The sequence below is a fragment of the Poecilia mexicana genome, unplaced genomic scaffold (assembly GCF_051168715.1).
Source record: "Poecilia mexicana isolate PSO_F unplaced genomic scaffold, ASM5116871v1 scaffold_2, whole genome shotgun sequence".
Classification (NCBI taxonomy): Eukaryota; Metazoa; Chordata; class Actinopteri; order Cyprinodontiformes; family Poeciliidae; genus Poecilia; species Poecilia mexicana.
Window position 1 is genome coordinate 3,197,288 of NW_028263371.1, and position 13,936 is coordinate 3,211,223.

The 13,936-nt window shown below is 36.6% G+C and overlaps 1 protein-coding gene across 7 annotated transcripts in view; it reads left to right on the forward strand.

Annotated features, from left to right (window-relative positions):
- Positions 1–13,936, forward strand: part of mslnb (mesothelin b) — a 62,244-nt gene that overhangs the window by 4,561 nt on the left and 43,747 nt on the right. For 5 of the 7 annotated variants that reach the window (XM_088009009.1, XM_088009017.1, XM_088009014.1 and 2 more), the window contains exons 3-25: positions 2,050–2,068; positions 2,228–2,276; positions 4,548–4,670; positions 4,885–5,084; positions 5,179–5,282; positions 6,259–6,371; positions 6,520–6,714; positions 7,714–7,788; positions 7,904–8,136; positions 9,518–9,599; positions 9,689–9,832; positions 9,963–10,165; positions 10,268–10,374; positions 10,855–10,973; positions 11,078–11,286; positions 11,967–12,064; positions 12,212–12,234; positions 12,324–12,345; positions 12,440–12,467; positions 12,557–12,635; positions 12,718–12,864; positions 12,946–13,154; positions 13,807–13,907. In XM_088009009.1, the coding sequence (XP_087865135.1) occupies positions 2,050–2,068; positions 2,228–2,276; positions 4,548–4,670; positions 4,885–5,084; positions 5,179–5,282; positions 6,259–6,371; positions 6,520–6,714; positions 7,714–7,788; positions 7,904–8,136; positions 9,518–9,599; positions 9,689–9,832; positions 9,963–10,165; positions 10,268–10,374; positions 10,855–10,973; positions 11,078–11,286; positions 11,967–12,064; positions 12,212–12,234; positions 12,324–12,345; positions 12,440–12,467; positions 12,557–12,635; positions 12,718–12,864; positions 12,946–13,154; positions 13,807–13,907 (2,682 nt within the window). The remainder of the gene's footprint in view (positions 1–2,049; positions 2,069–2,227; positions 2,277–4,547; positions 4,671–4,884; positions 5,085–5,178; positions 5,283–6,258; positions 6,372–6,519; positions 6,715–7,713; positions 7,789–7,903; positions 8,137–9,517; positions 9,600–9,688; positions 9,833–9,962; positions 10,166–10,267; positions 10,375–10,854; positions 10,974–11,077; positions 11,287–11,966; positions 12,065–12,211; positions 12,235–12,323; positions 12,346–12,439; positions 12,468–12,556; positions 12,636–12,717; positions 12,865–12,945; positions 13,155–13,806; positions 13,908–13,936) is intronic. The other 2 variants (XM_088009031.1, XM_088009033.1) reach the window with 1 other exon arrangement.

The window sequence follows — 13,936 nt, forward strand, 5'->3', positions numbered from 1 at the left end:
GATGAATTTAGTCTTGATTAATCACAGCGCTAGAGTGAGATTATTCAGATTTTAAAAAAATAAATTAATTAACTATTGACTGCACTAAAAAAACAAACAAACAAAACTCGAGCCTATGTTGTTTCAATGGAAATATTCAAAAACACTAAAAGCAATATTTATTTTTTTTCTCTAAAACTTTATTTTATTTATAAATCTCTCATTTTTAAAATTTGTTTTAAGAAAACTTAAGTGACTCCAGTTTACTTATTTGTCCTGTTTAAGAACTTTCATATATCTAGAGAGTGACAAACAGAAATCTAATAGTCTAAAAAAGGGCGAAAGACAGCTAAAATAAAATAGAAATTAAAAAGGTTTTTTCTCAAAAATCAAACTTTTGATTAAGTTTCATCTTGTTCTGTGTATCCTTCTGCTCTGATAACAGTGTTCTAAAATATGTGACCATAACAGGAAGTGAGTCTATGTTTGTACACAAAACATACCTGATGGAGAGATGACTCAGTTTTTAAAAAAAATCTTCTCCTAGAATGTTTTCTTGGCCCTACAATCTTTTTTTTCTTCTGCGCCTATCCACAGGTCATTTGGTCGTCTCCTTGAGGTCAATCTGCTGTCTCAGGGTTGAAGTGTGCCTTCTCCAGACGGATTTAGATCAGGGTTCACAGAAGCAGGTTCAGGATAGTCCAAAATTTTGCTCTTAGTCTTTCTTGGCTGTTTCTAGTGCCGTGTTTTGCGTCATTGTCCTGTTGGAAAACCCATGACCTGCAAATAAGACCAAGCTTTAGGCACCACGTTTCTCTCCAGAATCCCTTGATAGTCTTGAGATTTCAAAGTACCCATGGTCCCATCCTCAAAAGCAGCCTCAAGGCTAGCCTGGCCATTGCTTTCCTGCGCTATTCCTCTCAATTCAAATATCGCTTACAGAGTAAAGGGGTGGTCTGACCAGGCTACCACCAAAGTAGGGACAGTATTCTTCTCTTGGTATGCTTCATTTTAGCATTTCTGAACGTCAAGCTGGTGAACGTTGCCAAAAAGTTCCAGTTTTGTCTCATCCGTGCGAAGGATAATCTCTCAGAAGCTTTGTAGCTCGTCAATATCCATTTCCAGTCGTGCTTTTTTTAACGATTTTCTTTAACAGTATTGTCTTTCTTTATTGTCTCTCTTGAAGTCCACTTTGGCTCAAACAACCAATGGATGGCTTTCACCTTTAAGATCAATTTGACTGTAGCCAACAACACCATCAGGGATGTTGGCTCCAGGCCCATGGACCTTAAACATCTGGATAATATGTACAACTGTAGTCAAAGGAGCATGAAGCTGTTTGGAGATGCTCATATAGCCTTTACCTTCAATACGATTGTCTATCAGTTTCTTTTTAATCTCCTGGGAGAACTCTCTCCTTTGCTTCAGTGTGGCACACACAGTGTCACCAAACTGCACAGTGATTACTTATCACACTTTGGATACACAGACTGACTAATTAGAAGCTTGGAGACACCTCCAACGCTAATTAGAGGACATGTTTAACATGTCCCTGGGGTCAAATTATTTTCTGTTTTCTTTTTTAGAGGAATCAACAATTTTGCCCAGGTCTTCTTCATTAGTTATATTGAACCACTTTACAAAAGCAATGTCTTATTTTCACTGGCCAATTTCCAGTCAATTTTTTTTATTATCACTTTTGTCAGTTTCAAGTTACTTCGGTGACCCTTGTGTGTTTCCTGGTCATTAAAAAGGGGGTACCAACAACTTTGTCCACCTGTGTATATTTTTAATAGTTTGACATTGTTTCTCACAGGGTGATCACAACATGGCAGATTCGTATCAATAACATTAGAATACATTAAATTTGAGTTTTCATACCAATGGTTTTCACTTTGCAAAACCATATGTCTATGAGAGGTTAGTCAGAATAATCTAGCAACACAGTTAACCAAAAATGCTTTATTATAAGATGTTTTATTTTCATTAAATAGTTCTTTGACAAAACCGAATCTGTAAACATTATCTTATGTATACAATCTAACAAAAAACTCTATTTCATCCTATCAGGAAATTCAAGGGCACAAAGGTAAGTCTAATTTCTTGTCTTGAAAGCACATAAAACATCTCTAGCTAGAGGAGCATTAAATGTTCTTTTAGATTTGTAACTATTTCAATCTGTTCTAAGTGGGATGAGGTGTGACATATTTCAACTCTAATTTTTTTTATCCATCTATTAAACTTGCAGGAATACAACATGTGGAACAGAAAGCTGCGGTCAGGTGAGTCAGAAACCAGTGAGTTCTATTTATTTTTATGGGTGTTAAATTAGTTATTTCAGGAGAAATGTCTTTTAGTGTTTACTGATAACTAAATGTTTTTAGGTATCTAATCAGAACTTAAAGTTACTTCAGTTCAGTTCAATGGTCCATCTTTGTTCTCTCATGATTTATGACTCAGAGCTGTTTGATTTCTTGCAACTCATAAATATTTGTGAACCAGAAACTTATTTTATCCCCAATTTCTTCTGGGGGATAACATTTTAAGATCGGACAAAGATAACCTAAAGTACACAAAAAACTGTCTTCCAATGATGATTTCACTTAAGAGAAAAAGAAATCTGGCCAATCTTGCTACACAAAAAAGATCCCATCATCTTGGTAACAACAAGTGAATCGTCATCATCCACATTAAAAATAAAGCTGAACTTGCACCTGTCTTACCACATATAGCAAGCTAAAACATTTAAAAAGAAACTCATCATACTCTAAAGAAATTCAAGAGGAGATGAAAAATAATGTCATCTCTTTATATCAGACTGGAAAGGGTTACAAAGCTATTTTTAAAACCAGGTGAAACCAGTTTGATCACCTGAAACATTTAATTGTGATGAGAGCAAAGCCAGAAGAAAATGTGCAAAAGCTTTCTTACAGCACTGTAATTAATGATAAAGTGAGGAAGAGGCATAAAGAGCACCCAAACTCTAGTAAAAATAAATATGTTTGTGTTTGTTAAGGAGTCCATTTTCGAAGTTCAAACTCATATGAGGAAGTTGTAAGCAGTTGCCAAACTGCCCCAATCACATACCAACGAGATTTTTTTTAAAGTGACGGCATCATCACTCGTTGATCTTTAGAAACCTTTTTTTTTTAAAACCAGGATTACTGGCTTAGTGACAAGGCGAACTCTGAGTTTCCAATATCAAAAAGCATGTTCACTTCCTCTTTGTTACGTGAGCAAGACAAACCTGTTCTGGAAAAAACCTGTGGATGAGTTGAGAAATCAAGAACACAAATAATCATCTCCTAGAATAACAGTTCTGCTGGGAACATCTGTAAATGGACTGCAGGAGGGTCTCCTGGCTCCTCTAAGACTGTACACCCCAAAAAAAGCAAGAATCAAGGTGAACGTTACTTGAACATGATTAAGAGGAAAATGCATTTATCCTATTACTTATATTTCATATTTTACGTGTATTTCCTGACATTTATGGTTCCTGTAGTTCTTTGGTATTCTGAGAAATATTTAAGAAATATTTACATATTTCCTGACAGAACATTGTTACCCTACATCAGAAAAATGAATTTAAACTGTGACAGACTGTTTGAACTACACCTCATCTGCCTGAAAGCAAAATACAAGATAAAGCTCAGTCTGGTGTAGATAACAAGGTAACGGCAAAATCATTTTCAAAAAGTGCAAAGAAAATAAAAAGGAATATACACCATGTCAATAATGAAGAAAAATCTCAGCTAGAGTAATAAAATAAATGCATGAAAAATAACTTTCAATGAAATTTATTTATTTCAGAATAGGAGAAAATTAAAATATCAAGTTATTTTAATCAAATGGTTTGATTAAGCTACTCCATCTATTACCACTGATTACCTCATAGCTGCTTGCATTTAGGATTTCTGTCTATCTATAGGTCATGACCTTATCTCATGGAGGTCAGAATGTAGATGTACCAGTAAGCCAAGAGCTTTGCGTTTATGTTTCAACAAACTGTAACATAACTGCAGCAAAGTATCTGCAGTTATTCTATGTCAGAAGATACCAAAATACTTTAAATCTTCTTTTAAGCAGCCAGAGATTGACCCTTGATGTGGCTGTTCAAATTTTACCTTTAATAACATAAAGTTACCTAATTTTTAAAGTGAAATCAGTAATACTTTTATAACAAATTTATATCAGTAATGATTTCTTGGTTAATGTCAAGTTGTCATAACAAAGACATTTTGAATAATGTCAACTTTGTATTAAAAGTGTCATGATTTACCGAATGACGCTTTATGACAACAGTCATAAATATTCATGAAGACTTATTGATGTTCATGACATGTGTTATGTCATGTTTATGACAGTGTAATGACAGTCTTATTCAACCCCCTTCAAATAAAGTGTTACCATAAAGTGTTACCGTTTTCTGATACCAGCAAACAAATGGCATGGGTCATGTGTTGTTGTAATGTGACAAAAACATGTCAAAATTCAATAGATTTTGCAAGGCATGGCATAAAGCTGTTTAATGTTGTAACCAAATTGTCCTTTCTGTTAAATATCCCAAGGAGCTGGACACGACCTCCCGCTTCCTGCAGTGTGTCGGCTTGCCGTCCACAGACACAGGAAAAGACCACATGCAGAGGCTGAAAGTGATGCTTGAGGCCACAATGGACGTGTACACCTTCATGGTATGACTTCTATTGGCACGCAACAACAAAAAATGCCGTGCACATTCCAGACTGACCAAACCAGTTGTTACTGTTGTTTTCTGCTTCTTTTTTTTCCCACAAGTTCATGACACTTGTGCTTTCAGACACTCTTCTAGGAAAAAGACTTACAACATCTTTCCTAGAACCTTTTCAGAAGCCTGTAAACTTTAATCCATTTTAACCATTGTTACAGAAATCCAGCATGACCGGTGTGCCGGTCCTGAGCCTGGAAGGAGCTTTGAATTTCAATCCCGGAGCAGATCCGCTCCAGAATGAAGCTCTGGTTCAGATGTGGCTTGAGGTCAAAATCAAACCTCTGCTGGGTTCCATCACCAAACACTTCCTGTCCTGCCTCAGCACAAAGAACTTCAGCTGCTCCACTTATCAGACTGTGTACGTCTTTATTTTTTTTAATTCTCAACTTTATTTTTAGCTGTGATAGTAGCTGTTTGGAAATGTTTTTTGATATTTCTGTCTTGCCTTTCAGAGTGAGAGAACTCAGCCAATATTTTTCAGAGATGAATCCAGTCAGACAAAAGTGGATCTACACATTCTTCATGTACCCCTTCCTGTCTGGAGAAAGAGTTGCAGGTAAATGTTGCTAGAGAAAATAAAAGCAACATAAGAAAAATATGCATATAAACAGAGAAAAAGGCAAAAAGTTGTCAAAATGACTTGTGGGAAAGACCAATTAAAGTCAAAATAATGTCTAAAGTTACAAGAAAAACGGAGAACGCTGCATTAGCAGAACAAACAAAACGCACAACACAAATAATAATGAAAAGAAAAATATTTTGCGTTATGACTCAAATAACTTTACATTCTAGAGACTATTGTGTTTGGGTGGCTAAAGTTCAGTTCTGTTTGCTGTTTCTTGGTCTTCATCATGTTGTTTGATCCCTGATGTTTTCTAGCTAACCTCTGAAGCCTTCGCAGAACAGCTGCGTTATCTTGAGATTAGATTAAACACAGATGGAATCCAGATTAGGTCACGTAAAATGGCATATTAGAACCGTTGTAGACAGAAAGAAAAGAGATTCCACTGCTGCCAAAGAACTCAAAAATGTTGAGATTAATATCAGAAATCTTCTAGAGAAGAAATTATTGAGTTTCAAAAGTTGAAATTTTCTAAGTCTTTTCTACATTATTTCTCACAATCTCAAAAATGTTTAGGCTTTTGGCAAAAATGTACTCCTTTTTTTCTATCTGCAATGCCCCTCAAATGCCTTTGTAATTACATCTTAAGCTAATTGATTATACTGTTTCTTTTTTTTTTTACATTTTCTTTCTTTTTAAGGGTTGCAAGGAGTTGAATAGAAATGCATGATACACTAGATGGGTTTCTTTTTGTAAATAAACACTCTGCCTCTTCATAGTCATGTACTGCTTTTTGTTGCCAAGTTATTCAAAATTTACTCATAAATTTCAAAAATAAAAAATAAATCGGGGTCCAAGGGATCCAAGATGCCATTAATGTAATTTTTCTGTCCTTATTCAAACCTCCTGCCGAAATTTCATAAATCTGCTCCTATTTCTTGATGTGTATTTATATTTACTTTATGCGCAGGTTGTGTAAATGGAAATGAAAGCAGCGAAGAATGGCTGATGAAGAATTTTGGCGCCTTCAGAGCGATGGCCCGAATGAAGGACTTCACCAGCCTCAACATGGTCTTCAGTGGGGTGAGTCAGACTCACCTCCTATAAATGACTCAAACGGCCGTCTCACTTTACATAACATTTAACATTATCATATATGAGTTTGAGCACTTGTGGGATATATGAGTTTTTGTTTGTCCCGTCACACCACTCCCTCTGTTTTTGGTCACAGCTGGAGGTTCTCCACCTGCTCTCTCCTGCACAAAAGGCCGAGCTGCTCTTAAAGCCTGAGGTGGCTGGTTTAGACAACGGCACCCTGACCCTGGTCTTCAACAGCCTGCTGCCCGGCCAGCAAACAACTCCCAGCCCTGCAAACTCATCTGTGGTGCCATTTGGTCATTCATCTCCACACAGCACTCTCAAAGAGGTAAATGCACCTCTTTGTATTTAGTTGAAGTTCTGTTTCACAGGAATAGCTGTGGAGGGCTGGATTTGGCCCGCGGGCCTTGACTTTGACACGTGTGTTCTAGAGGAGACATGTTTTTGTTTATGTTTCATTTGCAGACAGAGCAGAAAGCGTGGGAACACAGGAGCAAATTGTTTCTATGAATAATGAAACATGTTTGTTTTGTCTAAAATATATCATCATAAAAGCTCTTCCTGCAACAAACCACACGCTAACGGCGGCAAGACCAAACAGGCTGTTAGACCTGTAGCCTCCACACTCAAAGGCACACAAATGCAGAAAAATACCTTGTAATAAATTTATCTTTTATTCCTGTCACATAGTCCAACTCTTAAATATCTCCAACTTTTAATTTGGGTTTTTATTCTGTAGAGGATAAAATCACAATGTTTATAAAAAAAAATTGATCTGCATGTCATGGTATGAGCTCCTGGAGCTGCAATAGTACACATAATTTTGAAAATATTTGACTATTGTTTCAATTTAGAAATGCCTTATTTTATTTTTATGTATTTTCAATAGTATTGTTTTTGTATTGTATACTTCTAACTTCATGGTATACAGTCTGTTTGAGACTTGCTATGGGTGTTTATAGTAATATTCTAGTTGGTTCCATATTTTTCAAATGGGGGAAAAAAAAACTGAGTGTGTTGTCAGATGATGATTTAAAGGGGGTGCAGTGCTTGTTCACCCAGGGCACTAAAGTGGGTAGGACTGCCTCTGGTTTGGAGCCATAAAACAAAAGTATGGATGTAAATGGTTTCATTGTCGACTCCTCTAAAAACATGGGTATGACAATATTTCTCAATACCATGATTCCTCAGGTGGACATGAGTAATGTGTTCAACCACATACCCGTAAAGTAGAAATGAAAAAACTCAAAGGATTAACCCTGTCTAAAAAAAATCACAAAACTTCCTACAGGACTTTAATTCCCAACGTTTGTTTTTTACATTACAGATCACAAATGGATTCATGACGGCTTTCAGACCAATTGGGAGTTTTGCTCATGAATTTGTTTCTTTTACACGTCAGGTAAATAAACTCACGCAAACACATCCTGAGATGTTTAAGTTAACCATTTCATTGTGACAACAGGAAGTTAAATCCCCCACACCCCCGCCTCCGTGGCCTCGTGTGTGTCTTACAGAGAGATGTTTCAGAAATAAAAAGCACCACTTTGGCTCAGTTCCTGCTCAACTGGACTCTGGCTGAGCTGGCAGACGTGTATGAGCCGCCCATGGTCCCAGACATCCCCCAGTTTGACGTGACCAACGTGGAGGACTGGTACCAGCAGGTGGTGCTGCCGCTGCTGCGCAGGATCCTGCCAAACGACGGAGACCTGATGCACCAAAACATCACGCTCGCTTTTCATGAGCTGTAGTGAGTCAGACTAAGTTTAAACTAATTACTCGCTTATTTGACTTTATGTTCACATACTTCCCTCTCAAAGAGCTCTTTGTTTTACAAAGATTTTTCTCTTTTAGTCTGTTGGTCCATTTAGCTTTCGTCAAAATTGACTTGGTTTGTATTTTGGATTTTATCTTTTAATTGACAATAATGTAGTCCAGACGTCGATAGTAAGTAATTACATTTACTTGAGTTGCTTTTTGAAAAAAATAAAAATAAAAAATAATAATAATAATAAACTACAACAACAACCATATATTTCTGCTTCAGTCATATTATTTTAAAGAAAAGCAACTTTAAAGAGTTGAGTATAATTTCTGGATAATACACCAGCCTTCATTCAGTTATGTCACTTAATGAAGTACAAACATGTTTAAGCCATAAATGTATGGTAAAACGTTTTGTTTATCAACAGTTTTCATTGTTTTAATTATATTTTATCTGCTGAGGTGAATATTCATACAGTAAACAATAGATATTGTCACTGGAAGTACTTTCCACTGTTCTAACATGTATTCAATATTAACTGTAAGTAGGTAATATATACCTACTTAGTGGGTAAACATGTATTTATAACTACTTACACTACTTGGGTTCAAAAGTTTTATGTGGTGAAAAATTGAGTTTTGAAACTCAAGTTTCCTCTACTTGAATGTGTTATTTATTTGTACTCATTTTTAAAATTATTTTTTTTGAAAATCAGAATGTGTACATATATTAACATTTTCTTTTTACCTCCTGGGAATCTACAGCTTTCACCTGGTCTCAGATTTTTTTTGTCAAAATGTGAATTGTGTAGAAGCCTGGTATCATTGCTACTTTTGTGATTTTTTTATTTATTTATTTTTTGTTAACACATTTACTGTGAAATTCATCTAATCAGCCTCAACTACTGTGGCTGAACAGTTTAATTATGAAAGCCTGCAAACAAAATTAAATGAAATCAAACAAACAATACTAAGTAAATAAATAAAATTTCAAAAATTTAAAGTATACATTTATCACAAGCTAAATGGAATGTATTTATTTTATTACATAAATAATGTGAATAATAGTGAAATATTTGTTTATTTTTTTCTGTGGTGTTTTAATCAGATTTTCTAAATATACCTTTCAAAAGTGATGTAAGAAACGTACATTTTATTTTATTTTATTTTTTTAACTTAAGAAAGCAAAACAAATTGACCGTGTAACTTTAAATGGAAAAACCTTCCGCCATTTTGTTTGAGTGTGTAATTGAGGCCCTAGTGCAGCTTTAATTGCTCACCCACATCCTCTGGCCATTTTAGAGATGAAAAAACATCATTTCATTGTTCATCTTTGTCTGAAGCTGTGCTGTTCTGTTTTTATGCAGTTTTCTGGAACATGGCGGGGAAAGTGAATATGATGAACTTCAGGATGTCTGCAGCGTCACTCTTGATAAGAGCCCTTGTGGGGTGAGATTCTGACTTGTATTTGATATTTTAGCTCTATAAAAGAATTCTGCTTTACCTTCTGTCCCATTTATTGTTTGTGATGCCCTCAGCTGACCGATGCAGTGGAGAGTATAGCCCATATTATGCACTGCGCTGCTAAAAGTGAGCTGACGATGACTGAAGCAACCATCATGAGACTGATTACTGAGCTGGCTGAACGTCTGAACTCTTTGATCAAAGAGTTTGCCACAACAGTGAGCATATTAACCTCTCTGACCTTCTAAACATAAGAGACTTCAGTGTGAACTCAGTCACTCCCTGTTAATTATTCTCTGTGTCACTGCTCCAACAAAAACTCATGTCAGTGCTTTTTTGTGCCTGTAGAACTTTGCGGAGCTGGCATCTGACATTAAGGAGATATTCAACGAGAACGAGCCTCCAACTCTGACCCAACATCACCTGAACGATCCCGAATTCATCAAACTCTGGTACCAGATCAAACTGCTCCCCCTGCTGCCAGATGTCAATCCAGACCTCCTCTCTTGCCTGAGCACCAAAAACTTCTCCTGCCCCGTTTACCAAACCCTGTGAGTTCACACATTTCGTGATTTCAAAAAAAATAAAAAATAAAAAAATAAAAAATGCATTCCAGGTTTAGTCACCTTCCTCTTTCTGCTTTCAACATGCAGGGTGGCAGCACTGGGTGAGAGCATGAGGCAAATGGATGCTGACATGATGTACAGTCACAACATCTACAGATATTTCATCTACTCTTTCCTGAATCACAACACCACCGGTAAGCCAAAACATCAACTGTACAATTTCATTAATTTTGAATTAATGAGTTACAACATTTAATTTCGCTTTGGGATAAATTAAGTATTTTGGAATTTGAATTTCACTGGTGATTTTTCTAAAGTTGTGCTTAGTTGTATTTGTCCCAAACCTACTTCCTGGAAATCATGATTATAAGCTAAGTTTAATTTATTCAGACAATGAAAAATCTTTCGACAAGTTTTGTTTTTTTTTTTTTGTGTGGAATTTTAGCCAGACACAAGCCAGATCTGAATTTTAACCAGCAGCTTATTTTGTAGATTCATTACCTGTTAGGCAATCATTATTAATTAGTCAAATATATATTGTTAATTTATTCATGGTATATTTCAGAAACTATACGTATACTTTCTCGTGTATTATATGTAAATGCATTTATTTCCAATTTAAGCATTGAAAGACAAATGTACCTTAACATGTTTTATTGTACAACATTTTTCAGGACCCCAGTGCATCTCTTCAGCCAATCAAAGTGCAGAATGGGTGAAGCTGAACTTTGGGTTCTTCTCAAGCTTTGCCTCTGTCATCGACTTCTACCAGCTCAACCCTGATTTCTCTGCGGTAAGCCTGGGAGCCGTCAGCATGCTGGATTAAAGAAACAAACCTTCGTGCGTTTGGAAAAGAAGCATTTGGAAACACTTCTTTTTCCCCTTTTCTTTTCTCAGTTGGAAGCTCTGCCGGTCCTGACCCCGAAGCAGCTTGCAGAGATGCTGCTGCTGCCTCTTCCTGGTCCAACGGAGAAAGACACCATTATCCACGCAGTGTTTGACTTCTTGTTGGAGTCACCAGAAGACAGAAAATTTACCGAGGTTCTGCACTTCGTGGTCCAGCTTGCAGAAGAGGTTAACCCTCCATGCAATGTGTATAAACTCATGTGAGTACCTTCTCATGGTTTTAGGTTACACCCCTCTAGGTAACTAACTCACTCACTCACTCACTCACTCACTCACTCACTCACTCACTCACTCACTCACTCACACATTAGCAGTGTTTCCATTACAAATGTGCAGAAAACTTCATCAATATGTCAAAAAACACAATTTTGCAACTGTGATTCTAACGGAGAAAGACGTTAACCCTGTTATTGAATGCAATTAAAATCAGGCATGAATAAGTTTGTTCACGCCATAAGTCATTAAAAAATAAACACACCATCATCATCCAACCACATCGTCTTCTTCATGGTTTACGCCAGCTGCAACACTGTTGACCGTGTGGCGTTTCCACTGCAGTTTTGGAAAATTAAACCAATTTCTAAAAACCGCCTCCAAAACTTTTTGTCGAAAAATGTTTTTTTTTTTTTTTTTTATTGGAACGTTTGCTTTTAGTGAATTTATTTTACAAAATGTCAAATTCTGCTATTATAAGATCAATGGAAGCCAAAATATGGACAGTAGCACATTCAGTTTTGATTAGATTTTTTTTGCACACCTAATGAAATCCAGTTTCTTTTATTTATGTTTTTTTCTTTTTTGTTTGAAATCCAGTTTTCTTTTATTTATGTTTTTTTTTTTTTGCTTGCGTCTTAATTTGTTTTGTTTGTCTTTGCGTCAGTTTTGAACAAATGTATGGAGCCATAACAATGATCCCTCCGGACCTGGAGCCGGTTATTTGGGCCCGCATAGATGATCTGATGGGAATAGCACCAGCTGGTGAGTCTCTCCTCTACCTGAAGCACCAAAAGCAAAAATGAACTGACACCCACACAAGCAACAACGGGCTAGAAGTTCAATTATTGTGGCTTTATTGACTGAATATATTGTTTTTGTTTATGTTTTTGTTTGCTTTGCTTTTGACAGAGTGTGTACCAGCAGAAGTCACAGTGAGTATTTTATCCTGAAGTCATTTTCCAATAATTTTTTTTTTTTGCATATCAGTAAGAAATTAAAAATTATAATGTGTCGTTCACAGTGCCAAGACACACAGATCAACAGTAAGAATTATGTGCTAAGTTTTATTTTATTTCTCATCAAGTTTGTGTATTTTTAAAATATATGAAATCATATTTTTCCCCTGTTGTTTGACAGGTACTTTCATCTGCCGAAGTATCAACAGGTAATTCTGCCTGATGAGTACAAAATGAAATCAAATCTACCAAGATCGTCTTTAGACTTTAATAACTAACATTAAATGTACTTTTTCAGCTCTGTTCTTCAATCATACCTCAACAACCACATGCATGTTTCATGTAGCTTCACCTTGGAGGAATATGCTTGTGCTCAGGTAACTGCGACCCAATGAGTCAAAGTCTTGGTGAAGCCTTTCTGATGCACTGCAGGTCCGTCTCACTGTCTTCCACTCACAGCTGGAGGACTTCACGGCCGAACAGCTGGCTTCCCTGATGAGGTGTAATCTTCCCAGCAACAGCAGCCATTCCAGGGTCCTGTGGAAGTTGCTGCTGACGAAACTCTCCAGTGTTTTGAACCCAGCGCTGGACATGCTGGCCAACACGGTCAGTAGCTTTTGGGATTACGGTCTCATTTTCAAGCGTCTTTATTCTTGGGTTGCGTGAAACTGGTTTACCTTCTTACAGTCGGTGGGAATGATCCCGTCGGCAGAGGCCATTCTGGATGTGATAGAGGAAATCAGGCTGTCGGCGCTGACCGATGGGGAGCTGACGAACAGCAGCGTGATCCACTTGTGGTTCGCAGAGCGTCTAAGCAGCTTCCTGCCGTTCGCGTCGGGGCGTTTCCTGCTCTGTCTGACCAGCAGAAATTTGAGCTGTCCATCATATCAGCAAATGTGAGTCAGGACACTTTAAGCAAAACCAGCCGAGTCACGTGTTTTGTGTTTGAGTAGCAAAGCATGTAGAGGTGAGCCATATGGGCTTAGAGTTTTATCGTGATAATTTGGGTTAAAATTGTAGCAACGATAAAAATTCTGTTAAAAAAAATTACTTATTTTTTAGGTAACTGTCAGTTTAGTTTTTTGTTCTAACATCATTAATTGACTTTATTGAGACAACAATAAATGAGATTTCTTATCACAATAAGAAATTTGTCACAATAAGTGCTAAACGAGCTGATAAATGCCCGCCACTAATAGCATGTTGTGTTTGGTTCTTGTTTTTTTTTTAAATTTTTTTTATGGAAATATAAGAACGTAAAGTTTAATAATAATCTACAAACTAAATATTTTTTTATGGAAATATAAGAACGTAAAGTTTAATAATAATCTACAAACTATACACACTTCCTACAGTTCCTTCTAAATTGAACTTATTAGAGTTCTTGCTTTGTGAACCAACATGTCTGTAAATAGATTTCATCCTGTCAATCTTGTTGTTGCATGTTTGACATGTTTATGTTCTAAACGCAAAGTATTTAGTTTTAACTGCATCATTTTGCACCTGTTTTTTTCTGAATACATTGTCGGATCTGATATTCGTCCTCAGACTGCAGGTATTTGTTGGCCACTTTGAGAAGATGCCCTTCCAACAGCAGCTTGTGGTCCTGAAGGATTTCATCCTTCGTTTCCTTCTGAACGCTCACTCAAGTACGCACTCTTTAATAAATCTGTGTTGA